The 13,410-nt window shown below is 31.3% G+C and overlaps 3 protein-coding genes across 3 annotated transcripts; 2 read left to right on the forward strand and 1 right to left on the reverse strand.

Moving 5' to 3' along the window:
• Positions 1–735: 735 nt before the first annotated feature.
• On the forward strand, positions 736–3,366 carry LOC142241516 (uncharacterized). Its single transcript, XM_075313302.1, has 2 exons — positions 736–1,038; positions 1,116–3,366. Exon 2 carries the CDS (start codon positions 1,122–1,124, stop codon positions 2,748–2,750), a length of 1,629 nt encoding a protein of 542 aa, XP_075169417.1. The 5' UTR covers positions 736–1,038; positions 1,116–1,121; the 3' UTR covers positions 2,751–3,366.
• A 4,627-nt stretch (positions 3,367–7,993) lies between these two features.
• On the reverse strand, positions 7,994–10,893 carry or (AP-3 complex subunit sigma-2 or). Its single transcript, XM_075313303.1, has 3 exons — positions 10,691–10,893; positions 10,529–10,620; positions 7,994–9,137 (listed from the first exon to the last, which is right to left on the reverse strand). Exons 1-3 carry the CDS (start codon positions 10,757–10,759, stop codon positions 8,723–8,725), a joined length of 576 nt encoding a protein of 191 aa, XP_075169418.1. The 5' UTR covers positions 10,760–10,893; the 3' UTR covers positions 7,994–8,722.
• A 174-nt stretch (positions 10,894–11,067) lies between these two features.
• Positions 11,068–12,525, forward strand: LOC142241518 (nuclear receptor 2C2-associated protein). The gene is made up of 3 exons (XM_075313304.1): positions 11,068–11,219; positions 11,282–11,372; positions 12,212–12,525. Exons 1-3 carry the CDS (start codon positions 11,077–11,079, stop codon positions 12,503–12,505), a joined length of 528 nt encoding a protein of 175 aa, XP_075169419.1. The 5' UTR covers positions 11,068–11,076; the 3' UTR covers positions 12,506–12,525.
• The last annotated feature ends 885 nt before the right edge of the window (positions 12,526–13,410 follow it).

The following is a 13,410-nucleotide window of genomic DNA, read 5'->3' on the forward strand; positions in this document are numbered from 1 at the left end:
ATTTTGTGAATTGCGTTCCAGCACGCTCTTTAATTCAAATTGGCCGCATTATAATATATTTTAATACAGTTTTGAGAGAAAGTTTTGTTGAAATTTTTGATAATATACATAATTATTTTTCGATCAGTTCTATAATGTGGGATAGATATCGTATGCGCCTCTAGCGAAAAATTTCATTCCCATAAGAAATTCATTGCTATTTATGCGAACGAAATTTTCGGTAGCGTTCAATTTCGTAAGCTGGTACGCACCTCTAATGAAAATAACAGGATTGTCAAAAGCCTATTTTGGCAGCAAACATTTAATTTATTACAATCATTGTGTGCGTAACAGTTTTAAAAGGTCTGTAAATAATAAACAATTTATTTGAGGAATATTTGGAACATATATTAACAATTTTTAAAAGCGATTAGCTGGTTTAAAATTTGTGTACACAGCCCTGTTTTTTTGTTGTAGACTTAAATAAATTTTTGCTACCGAAAATTTCGCTAGAGATGCATACCGGCCTTTATCTATTTTATTTTGTCGAATATGAATAAATTATCCCTAGAATTTTGCCTTGGAAACATGTTTGAAAAATTGTTGAAAATTAGCATTTTTCAAACGTTTGTGTTTATGGGAAATCTCATTAAAGTTATGTTCTTTGAGGATGCCTAGAAATATAAACTTTCCATCTCTGGAGTTTGTTCGGCGTATTGTAAAAATTACCGACTTCGTTCTCATGTTGTTCTCATGTCAGAGCAGATAAAACCATCAAAGAGTTCACTTCGATGAGCAACAAAAACAAACTGTTCTTGAAAAATACTTCAAATTTTTGTTTTTTAAATTAAAATACTATTCGCAAACAAGCAAAAATAGGTTTACGTATGAAAATTCTCGGCTTATAATATGGAATTGATTTAAAAAATTGAAAATGGACTGCAGCCGTGAGTGAGGTGTTTGAAAAAAGAAAAATACGAAATACGCCCACCGAAAAATAAAGAAGGCGTAAAAATCAATAGCAATTACTAATCTAATATTATTTATTTTTCTAATGTGGTAAGGGAAGGTTTTTGATATTTAAAGTATATATTTCGAACTATAAAAATTAAATTCATTATTTTTTCTGCTTTCAGTTGATTATGGCTGACACGCCCACATCGACGTCGCCTATGGTCATAGCAACAATGCCTGACTTTCAGAGTGTGTCCATTAAAATAGAACAGGGTGTGTTGAACGACGAAGAAAATGCTGGATGTGGGAGTGGTGACAATGTTCTGAACACCTCGCAATCTAACCCAAACCATAATAGAAATCAATCCTCGAATGGAAACAGGAATTCTCCAGATCTATCTTCTAAAGGGGAATTAAAAATTAAAAGTGAACCAAACATTGATATAAATGACTTTGGCGCAAGTGGTAATGGTTGTAACAATACAAAGACTTTGCCATTCACAACTCCCTTGAAAACAGATGTGCATTCACCCATAATTCGCTTAACGCCCACAACAAAATTGATGCCCACACCAAATGCCATCAATCCGAAAAAGCGTTATGAATGCCCTTACCTAAACTGTACCAAAAGTTACGGAAAAAGTTCTCACCTTCGATCTCATTTAACATGGCACACAGGAATTAAACCTTTTGTATGTACTGCTCAAGGTTGCGGAAAAGGTTTCACTAGGTCCGATGAACTTACCCGCCACATAAGGACGCACACGAAAGAAAAACCTTTTGAATGCGTTCAATGCAGCAAAAAATTCTCGAGAAGTGATCACTTGACCAAACATTTATCCACACACGCGAAACAAAATGGAATAATAAACGATGACCGGTCATCATCACATGCAGTACAAATGGCAAAAAGGACCAAAATATTAAAGCATCCGATTGGAAGCAACAATGTGTCATCTCTACACAATCCGATAGCACCAATTTTACCCGAAGCAATGAAAATCACGGCAGGCTTTATGACAAGCTTTGAAACAAAAATGGAGGGACAAGCATCGGAACAAGAACATGAGAAGCACACATCAGTTGGCATGAAAGGACATAAAGATCCTCCACAGCGACTTTTGCCTTTAACCAATAGTGTAGAAAGATCTCACGATACCGTCCACATAAAATGCGAGCCGAATTTCGAACTTGTAAAAACTGAAACATCTCTATCTTTAGGTGAACCCATATTATCTGGACCAGACTATAGTAAATTTTCTACAGACAATATCAAGGAGGAACCCGTAAATTTTTCTAAAGGAAACAGTCCGACATTTAATGGATCCAGTAGTACAAGAGACATAGCTAAATATCATGAATGTTTTAGCAATAATCCTAAACAACACCCACATGCTATAACATTGGGAAAAACGTATCCAACATTCCGACTAAAAGCTCCCAAAATACGCGTAGAAGAGGAAGAACCCGATGATGATGCTATCATGCCGGAAGCCAACTTACCACCATTTACACAATTACCACTAACAATTATTCCTGCATCCAGTATTTCCTCTTCATCACAAAATCAATTAGCATTAGCTCCTTTAAAGAAATCTGTAAATAAATTAACGGGTGCGGCGGGAACGGACTCGGGTGATATTAGGCCATTTCCCTGCCCACAATGTCCAAAGAAATTCAAACGTCCGGATGATCTCAATCGTCATATACGCACGCATACTGGTGAAAAGCCGTTCGCTTGCAATGAATGTGAAAAACGTTTCATGCGAAGTGACCATTTGAAGAAGCATCTAACCACTCATACCAGAATTAGATGAAAAATGAAATCATTGATCAAAATTCAAGTCCAAAAAGACTTTAAATAATGCTACAAAACTTCAATAGTAGATAAAAAACATTTCGCATGTAAATAATATCGACAATTTACTTTCTAAGAGATAAGGACAGAAAATTCGTAGGATCTATATATACAGTGTGTGTATATACCATTAATTTGTATTGAAATTAATTTAGTCTTTATTGCAAGTATTGCTATTGTAATTTAATATCTTAAAGTTATGCTTTATTTGTGTACGATACATTGGTGATTTGAATAATATTAAATGTTATTGAAATATGTTTGATTAAATCGTTGGTAATTACAACATATTTGGTATATTTCAATGTATTTTCAAATATTATTCTTTGAAATCTCCTTGAATTCAAGGATATTCTTACTAGGTATCACAGCCTTCATTTAATCAATGGAAAATTTTCGTGTCTCACATACACACTAACCCCATGTAAGAATTGGTTGTTATTAAATGCTTCGATGGTGAAACAAACAGCTACGACTTTGAAGTGACACGCCTCTCCATAAAATTAGAATTGGGTGTGTCGAAAGAAAATAAATGGAAAAGGGAGTGTCTGAAACATCCTCAAAAATTCAGCAAACTTTGTCTTTTTTTCTCTTCTTCAGCCCTAAATCATAGTGTTTTGAAAACACGAATATTTACATTTTTTAAGGTAACAGTTTTGTAAAAAATATTTGGCTACATATTTGAAAGCAAATGTACTTTATGCAGCGGATACAAGATTTTAAGCTAAACAAATTTTTGAGTAAATGATAAACAACCCATATTAAGTAAGGTTTAAAAAATGGGGTGGACTTGAAAAGGTTGGTGTTCGAAAAATGAAAAGGTTGGTATTCGAAAAATTCTCGCGCCCTTTATTTCTCGCTAGTGAGGTTTGAATTTTATTTTTTCTTCAGATTAGGTTTACATTTTGTCGAATTAGTTGGCATTCAATTTTAAAATAGTTGAGCATAAAAACTAGGAAGGCAATGTTTCTGTTTCAGCAAGCAGTGATTGCATTCCCTTTTTCAGCATACTTTTTGCTGTTTTAACAGATTTTTCTTCTGAGTCCGCTAACAAATTTCTTTGAGTGTATTTTTTAAGAAAGAAAAAAACAACAACAAAAAATTGTAATTTTTAGGGTTCCGAAAAAACTGCAAGTGTAGTGTTAATGTTATAGCAAGAAAATGGTTAAAATGTCAAGAAAGCAGCTATGGATGCTTGCAATAATTAACTGAGATTTTCTGTGAGTGTATAGGATCTATCTCAAATGCCTATCCCCTTTGAAAAAAAAACACAGAGTTGGACGGAGAAATGTAAGAATGAATGGCGTTTTATTTAAACGCCCACTTTTTTATTAAAGTAGCCACAAGGTTACATTAAACCTTCTTTCAATCGATAAAAGCAACTTCATTATGGGTTTAATGCGAAGATTTTGTTGTAGCTTTTTTTCAATAATAATCATCATTTGCGTGTGGGTGGGAGTGGCAGTAGAAGACATCAGCTCCAAATATTTTCTATGTAATTTAGCTATATTTTTCCAACATGTTTGTGTGTGTGTGTATACAAACATATAGAAACTAAACCTAGAAACTAAATACTGTGGGCAAATGCCTATTCGAAGCAAAGTAAACCAGGGATATGGGCGTTACGCCCTTTTCCATTTCCTAGTTGTAATTTCATACATGGGGCAGGCAAATGGATGGATGGTTTAGTATGTCTACTTGTCTGTCAGTTACTGTGCCCTGAAAACACCACTCATGCAGGCAACACAATATGAAGGCGCTATCAAGCGAATAGCAAAAAAGCAAATAACAAACTCTTGCTACATTATTTCAAGATGATACATATTGGTTTGGTAGTATTATCAAGGTAAAGGGTTAACTGTGCGGAGTTGGATTTTATTTAAGTGCTATTGGCAAGAATTCTTGTCACACTCGTTATTTCTGGATATTTTCTTACGTCTCGTGTACGTTTTATTTTTTGGGGCGTTCATTGTATTTTATCCGAAGAGGTGCGGTTTTATGGTTTTTGTTTATAGAATTATTAAGGATGATCCCTAACATACAATTATCATGAAATTTGAAATGTTAGGTCCATAAAAAATGTCAAATTTGTTTTTTTTCGTTAACCGATTGCTATATTTCCAAAGAAAATTGTGCCAAAAACTACCAAAAACTGATTTCAAAATTTTATTTCTTTAGGAAATTTTGTCAAAATTTTATTTCTATAAAAATTATGTCAAAATTTTATTTATATAGAAAATTTCGCCAAAATTTTATTTCTATAGAACATTTTTCAAATTTTTATTTCTATAGAAAATTTTGTCAAAATTTTATTTCTAAAGAAAATTTTGTCAAAATTTTATTTATATAGAAAATTTCGCCAAAATTTTATTTATATAGAAAATTTCGCCAAAATTTTATTTCTATAGAAAATGTTGTCAAAATTTTATTTCTTTGGAAATTTTATTTATATGGCATTTTTTCAAAATTTTATTTTTATCGAAAATTTTATTTCTATAGAAAATTTTGTAAAAATTTTATTTTTATAGAAAATTTTATCAAAATTTTATTTCTATAGAAAATTGTATTTCTATATAAAAATTTATCAAAATTTTATATTTCTCTAAAAAATGTTATATTTAAAAAAAAATTGTACCAAAAACTACAAAAGACTGATGTCAAAATTTTATTTCTATAGAAAATTTTGTCAAAATTTTATTTCAAGAGAAAATTTTGTCAAAATTTTATTTCTATTGAAAATTTTATCAAAACTTTATTTATGACAAGACAAATTTTTCAAAATTTTATTTCCATAGAAAATTTTGTCAAAATTTTATTTATATAGAAAATTTGGTCAAAATTTTATTTCTATAGAACATTTTGTCAACATTTTATGTCTATAGAAAATTTAATTTCTTTGGAAATTTTGTCAAAATTTTATTTATATGGTATTTTTTTCAAAATTTTATTTTTATCGAAAATTTTTCTTCTATAGAAAATTTTGTATAAATTTTATTTCTATAGAAAATTTTGTAAAAATTTTATTTTTATAGAAAATTTTATCAACATTTTATTTCTATATAAAAATTTATCAAAATTTTATATTTCTATAAAAAATGTTATATTAAAAAAAATTGTACCAAAAACTACAAAAGACTGATGTCAAAATTTTATTTCTATAGAAAATTTTGTCAAAATTTTATTTCAAGAGAAAATTTTGTCAAAATCTTATTTCTAGAGAAAAATTTGTTAAAATCTTATTTCTAGAGAAAATTTTGTCAAAATTTTATTTTAAGGCCGGTATGCACCTCTAGCGAAATTTTCGGTAGCAAAAATTTATTTAAGTCTACAACAAAAAAACAGGGCTGTGTACACAAATTTTAAACCAGCTAATCGCTTTTAAAAATTGTTAATATATGTTCCAAATATTCCTCAAATAAATTGTTTATTATGTACAGACCTTTTAAAACTTTTACGCACACAATGATTGTAATAAATGAAATGTTTGCTGCCATAATATGCTTTTGACAACCCTGTTATTTTCATTAGAGGTGCGTACCAGTTTACGAAATTGAACGCTACCGAAAATTTCGTTAGCATAAATAGCAATGCATTTCTTATGGGAATGAAATTTTTCGCTAGAGGTGCATACCGGCCTTTATTGAAAATTTTATCAAAACTTTATTTATGACAAGACAATTTTCAAAGTTGTATTTATATGACAATTTTTTCAAAATTTTATTTCTATAGAACATTTTGTCAAATTGTTATATTTATTTCTATAGAAAATTTTGTCAAAATTTCATATTTCTATAGAAAACATTGTCCAAATTTCATATTTCTAGAGAAAATATTAGCAATTCTACCAATCTACCAAACAATAAATAATCTAGCATTTTTGATAGAATTCTACTGAGGAAATTCAACTGAGGAAACCGTGGCTCAGAAAAAAGGGGTGTTATAAATCCAAAATCTTGTATAGTCGCCATATGTAAACTGTAAATTTATTATATACTTGTTTAGCCTCTTTTTATGACTAAATATCCAATATGATTAGTTAAGCCTTAATTATATTCAGGAAGAAGTCAATAACGACAGCAAACAAGTTAGTAGTTCCGGCAGTTCTTGTCTGCTGTGAAAGGGAAAGCAGTCTAGTTTGCTGAAACAACAAACCTAATATTACTGACTCGACGAAAAATGTTGCCATTTACAAGACTGTTCATGTTTTTCTCTGCGATTTTTGGGAAAAGGAATTTGTTCTATTTTTTAGATATTTTTAGTTGCATAACTAAACTAGGCATATTTTTCGAATCAAATATACTGTAGTCATTAATTATATACATATTTTCGAATTAATACGAATTTCACAGAAAATAAATTTTAACTGTTACTTCCTCGGCTATAAAAAAGGGTCCCTTGTCAATGATTAAATCAAAGATAATTGAGTATAACGACTGCATCTTCTTCTCAATTATCTTTGATTAAATAAATAAAATAAATAAATAAGAGAGAAGTTCATCACTGTGGTATCGCTATGGAACGAATAAGCTAAGCCTGAAATTTCGGGCTGCCACTATACCTAAGCTTTACAATATGGTTTTAAAGACAATCTTTGACAACAAAATAAATAAATAAAGTAAAAACTTTAGCTCTTTCAATTTTGATTGGCATTTGCGAAATATGAAATTTTTACTGACCTTTAACTTATATGGATTTGTGAATGGTTCAATTCTCTTTGATGATAAAGTTATTTTTAATAAGTAAAAAAATCGACAAAAAGACAAATCTTGCCGCTGCTTCTTGGGGTTTCACAGTTAAGTTCGAACAATGATGAAAACATCTTATTTTGCTAACACTCACATTGTTTTTGCTAAAGATGGTTGACGTCTAATTTATAATCCCCATATAGCCTAGGGATTGTTATCACAAATCAAAAAGTCTGCTCTTCGAACTCTTTTACACTTTTTGTATTATTTTGATATTTTGCTAAAGTCGACTTTTCGATTTTTCGAGTTCGGCATTTTGTATTTTTCTAAATTTGAAAATTCTTTTGTTTGATTTTTCCATGGCTTTTTCAAAATTCCAAAAAAAAAAAACAATTGTTTCACATCATGATTTTTTGAATCTAATTTACAGTGATTCAATTCAATTTACAGTGTCTCTTTCGACGACGCTTTCAACACAAATATTTCTACTCACCATACAATGAGCAAACGCTTATCATTGTTCGAACGTAATAATTAATTTTATTAAATAATAAAAATATACACAGTTTTGTATTGGGAGTACAAGAAGATATAAGTAAAGATTAAAGGAAGTTCCTCAGTATAATCATATGACATCCGAGATTCAACATATAGCTCTGCTCACTAACAGATTGCACTTGCATTCATGTTTATAACATTTTTCAACACGTCATGTAATGAATTACTTTAGCTTTTTTGATTTTTTGTGTTTTTTCTTAGAATTTGGGTTACTTTCTTGAGATTTTGGCAAACCACCTAGATCGAATGATTCTCGTATAATTTTTAAACTTTGTTCATGAGCTTCAGCGACATCGGCTAAATTTTTCGGGACACTTTGACTATTCATCGCATGATTTGATTCGAATGCATTCGATTTCTCAGCATCCATAGATGATTGCGATTGATAGTAGTCGTAATTGAAGGCCGATGCAATTGCAACGGCATCTGAATTAAATGTATTGTGAAATTCATCATCTTCAATGGGTTCATAGATGGATTGATTTAGAAATTGTGTAACTGACGATGTATATAAATTTTTGTTGCCAAAAGATAGGTTGTTATTATTGTTACTGTTGGTGGTATTATTTAATGCATAGGCCGCTAGAGTACTAAAAGCTGATGTCGGATTCATATTGGATGTCGGAGATGTGAGGCGTTGCAAAACGAAATTGTCAACAAACGTTGAACTGCTGCTGCTTGGGCCTGGTCAGAATTTTAAATCTTTAATGGCTTGCGGTAAATCGGGAAGTTTAATATCCTTTATTTGTTGTGGAATGTTCATACTCTTTACCGCACTCACTGCACGTGCAGGCGCTGCAGATATGCCAGCTTCCTGTTTCACTAGCTTATTTTGTTCTTCAATGCGTGCCATAATATCGGACATATTGGTTTGCAAAACCATTCCACCCATTACGAGTTCAGCAAGTATATGGTGTACTGCATCGGCATGAAAGATTAAATCAAGCTCACAAACATTTTCAAAACATTTATCCAAAGTTTCTACAAAAACTTGGATAAGGTCCAAGATTCCCAGTTCGCTTTCGGAGGAATCCACACAGAAGACAAAATACAAAGTGGCATAATGCCGATATATTAATTTATAGTCAGATCCACCGATTAAACTGTAATAAAAGGAAACATATATTAATAGTTGTTTTTTTTATATAATAAGCAAATCAAGAATTAAGGAGATTTGTCACCTAATGAACGTATATTTGCTATATTGATGTTTATATTACTTATATACATACCTATTTGAAAATGTTACAAGAAAAACGTTAATACAATTTTTAAGAAAAGTGTTTTATTTTAATATCTCCTTTGTAATTAGACCATATTTATGGCCTCCAATCTGTGTCATTCAGTTTGCAACACATCAATATATTGGTCTCAGGTCCCATAAGGTATAAACATTCTAAGTCTTGGTGAAATCTTCGGTCTATCTAGCCATGTCCGTCCGTCTGTGGAAATCAAGCTATCTGCTTAGTACTTGGTACAAGTATTTGTGATTTATGTAGGTGAGGTGGTATTGGCCATATCGGACCACTTTTAGGTATAGCTCCCATATAAAGCGACACCCAGATTTGACTTTCGGACTTCTAGGAGGAACAAATTTAAATATATGGCTCATAACAACCTCGAAAAGTTGATCCATATCTGTCTATAACAATATACAGCTGATCCCCTGGTGCCTTACGGATGCTTCTGAAAGAGCAAATTTCATTCGATCCGTTTGAAATTTTTTATTTAATGTCAGTATATGCCCTCTAACTATCATGTAAAAATCGGCCCATAATTATATATGGCCTCAATATAAACTGATCCCCACATTTGGCCTCTGGAACCTCTGTAGGAGTAAATTTCATCCGATCCGGTTGAGATTTGGTACGTATTGTGTATGTGTCCTTGGATATCGGTCTAACAATTATGTATGGCTCCCATATAAACCAATCCTTCAAAGTAAAACTTCGAAATCTTATGGAGGAACAAATTTCATCTGATCCGGTTGAAATTTGGCCCTCTATATTACCTTTTAACCATTCCCATATCCGAAGTACAAAGATTCCAGAATAATTGCACCATTTCTCCGAAGTTTAAAAAACGGACGTGAAAAAATCGTTGCAGTAAGCGCAGCCAACACCTGAAAATATCTCAAACAAAAGTTTCGATCGACAGAAAACGCAGGTTTTGCTGTTCCTATTTTCTCGCTGATTGGAGAACATTGTAATATAAATGTTCCTTATTATTTATATGGTTTGTTGCAACTTTGGAATCTTCATACATTCTACTTCAAATACTAACGTTGGCTTTGTGGGATGCTTAAGGGAAATATTTGACTATGCGAAAATAATGAAAGAATGCGAATATGAACAATTTGCCAAAACAACTTAGCATATTGTACATTGTCAAAACAAATTTTATGTTTAGTTTCAAGAGCATTTTGGACTATTCACTAAATTTCGTGTGAACCGTAAAGCATATGTGTGCCACATCATGACGAATTGAGACTCACCTGCCACCTTCGAGAAAATTACAAACATTGTCATCCCGCTTAGATACTAATTGGAATGTTTCCTTAATGATCTGTTGCTGCATATCTTCATTCTAAAGAAAATGAAAATGCAGAAAATTTATTTCCATACAAGTGAATACAAATCAATAGATGATTACTTACAAAATATTGATAAAATTTCGACAGGCGTGGTTTGCCATGATTATTAAAAACTAATATCGCTTTTATCATTATTATAATTACTAAAACAAATTGTTAATTTCAACTAATTATATTAATTCAACACTAGATTTGTTGTTGACGATGCATTGAAATTTTTCGTTTTTATCTCTCTATCGTCTGTTTTTGTATTTACGATGAGCACACTCATGTACGCTGGCGTCAACGATGCCTGTTTCTTATAGTAGGTGTCGTCAAACGTAATATTTTCCAAACAAGACAAAATTCCAACGATTGCCGCTATTGGCTGATTGTGATTTCTCTCTAGAGCTCTGCTTCTAATTATATATTGCGTTATAAATATTCAACATTTACACTTCACGATACGAATGGACCTGAGCGATTTTTTATTAGGTTTCTTTATATTTCCCAAAACAAAAAAAAAAAACATACTGTCATTGACCACCAGGAAAAGGAATAGGTGCAAGATGGACCAAAACAATATTTTATTGACTGAGAAGTTTAAATGCAGGTATCTTATATCAATTAAATGACAATTATTTAAATTTTCTAATACTAAGACTTCTTATATAGTGTAAGCTCCGTACTAAATAAAGACACGAAACAAAATGGTAAACAATTTTTATATGATGGACAATTTGACACGGCATGGAGTTCAAATGAGGTAAGACTTCAATTTATGGAATTCTATAGTAGGTTGATTTCTGTAAAAAAATCTGTGCCTACAGAGGGGAAAAACACATGATATATATTGGAGAAAATCCACTCACTTCATGTCTAAAAGAACGTAGAATTGTGGCAGAAAAATATTCCAAGTTCCATATTAATATTCCAAAGTCAATTAAATATAGGTCAGATAAAATCCTATCTATAAATTCGACTTGGTGAATGGATGCACACAAAATGTATATTTTTCCATAAATGTAGGTATTAAGTTCGAGTTTAACCGCTAAAATCAAAAATGAATCTGTAAAAGCAGAATAAAATTATAACTTTTTTGGGCAATTTTGTTTATAACCTGATGGTGGATCATCCAAAGTAAAAATTTAAAAAGCTTATTTTCTTTAAAGTGAATTAATTATTAAAGAAAAGTAAACGTGAAAAAATGAAAATTTTAGCGGCGAACTTAATACTCAAATTTAACTTAATATAATCTTTATATTAAATAATGTCCGCGTTTGACTAGAGAATCTGCATGCAAGGCCTTTGATATACTAATGAGCTGTTTATACTCAATTAACGATTTGGTAAATTGCCTTCATTTAGATGTTATTTAAGAACCCTTTTGAACGAGATACAAGTGGAATTCATATATGTAGGTATCATATTGTGAAGGACTTGGGATTTGAGATGTTTTGTTTCGTTCATGGTCCCTGATATTAGAAAAACTCAATTCTATGTTCGTGTAAAAGACAAAAATAACATTTCCCAATCCAGAAATATTATTAATTTTATTATATTATTTATCCATGTTCTTATACTTCAATATTTATCTCATTGCAGGGTTCGCCGCAATACATATCTATAGAGTTTGAAGAACCCCAATCCATATCCTCTTTCAGTTTGCAATTTCAAGGAGGCTTTGCTTCGAAAGAAGGTAGAATAGAAATACAATCAGAAGATGCAATCGATAATGCGGGTTATGAACAACCTTTCTTTGCTGATGATATTAATGCTGTGCAATTATTTCCATTGAAAGAACCACAGTTCCATGTGAAAAGAGTAAAATTTGTCTTTAATACAAGTACAGACTTTTTTGGTCGCATAATAGTTTATAGTTTAAAAATATTTAAGTAAAGTTATTGACATCATGAGAAGTTTCTTTAATTTAGAAAGAGAAGGAAAATGTTGGAAATTTGTTTGCTGAATATTTACAGTTTTGAGATTAAGAGAAATCAAAGGTAAAAAAACTATATGATGTAGTTTTTGCCGACATTCTTTTAGTTATTGATCGCACCAAATTCCCATTTCATGCTCATTATATTGGCATACAAGGAATACTACCCGGTCCCACAATCACTGAGATTTGTTCAAAGAAAAGGAATGTCAATATTTCACAAAACGCATATACGCGTTTATTAAAACTCGTCGCAGAACGCATGTAGCTATGAAGTAGTAGTAAATTGGGTGTTTGTGCGTACTTTGTGTGTAGGAAAGTTATAAACACCAAAAAAAATCTGTTGTTGTAGCCCTTTAGAGTTGGTATTTTCGAGTTTTTCGGGAAATAAACATACTCCAAATGGGGGTTTGCAGTCCTTGGACAGGGTTGAAAACCCCGTGTCCGCCCCGGGCCGTAGACCCGACTGTTTTTTATGTTTTTTTTTATGTTAAAAAACATAAAAAAAAATCTGGATTTTTTTTCACTAAATAGTTTTTTATATTTAAAGTATTGGTTGTTTGAGGTGGCTATATTTACGATTACATAGTTTTCTAAAAAGATACTGACACCCATTCATCGTCTATGGTAAGAAAAATGATCAACCAACACAATGTGGGGAATGTACGGATACTTATTACTATTATTACCCCAAAAAACCGTAAACTCTTCTTGGCTTAAGGTAAGTACTATGTTCGAGTTTTTCACCAAAACACTAAATTAAAAGTGCAAAAATATATATGAAGACGATAACATTTTTACCAAGTCTCTTCAAATTATGGATAGAAAAGATCCAATGTATTGATTGCGAACCATTTAATATTTC

This window comes from Haematobia irritans, chromosome 5 (assembly GCF_050003625.1).
Source record: "Haematobia irritans isolate KBUSLIRL chromosome 5, ASM5000362v1, whole genome shotgun sequence".
Taxonomy (NCBI): Eukaryota; Metazoa; Arthropoda; class Insecta; order Diptera; family Muscidae; genus Haematobia; species Haematobia irritans.

Excerpts from the sequence above, each read along its gene's own strand:
- LOC142241518 (XM_075313304.1), top strand. The coding sequence starts at position 11,077 with ATGGACCTGAGCGATTTTTTATTAGGTTTCTTTATATTTCCCAAAACA. Across the intron at positions 11,220-11,281 it reads ACTGAGAAGTTTAAATGCAG|TGTAAGCTCCGTACTAAATA; the intron begins GTATCTTATATC and ends CTTCTTATATAG. Across the intron at positions 11,373-12,211 it reads CGGCATGGAGTTCAAATGAG|GGTTCGCCGCAATACATATC; the intron begins GTAAGACTTCAA and ends ATCTCATTGCAG.
- LOC142241516 (XM_075313302.1), top strand. The coding sequence starts at position 1,122 with ATGGCTGACACGCCCACATCGACGTCGCCTATGGTCATAGCAACAATG.
- or (XM_075313303.1), bottom strand. The coding sequence starts at position 10,759 with ATGATAAAAGCGATATTAGTTTTTAATAATCATGGCAAACCACGCCTG. Across the intron at positions 10,621-10,690 it reads CGAAATTTTATCAATATTTT|AATGAAGATATGCAGCAACA; the intron begins GTAAGTAATCAT and ends CATTTTCTTTAG. Across the intron at positions 9,138-10,528 it reads AATTTTCTCGAAGGTGGCAG|TTTAATCGGTGGATCTGACT; the intron begins GTGAGTCTCAAT and ends CTTTTATTACAG.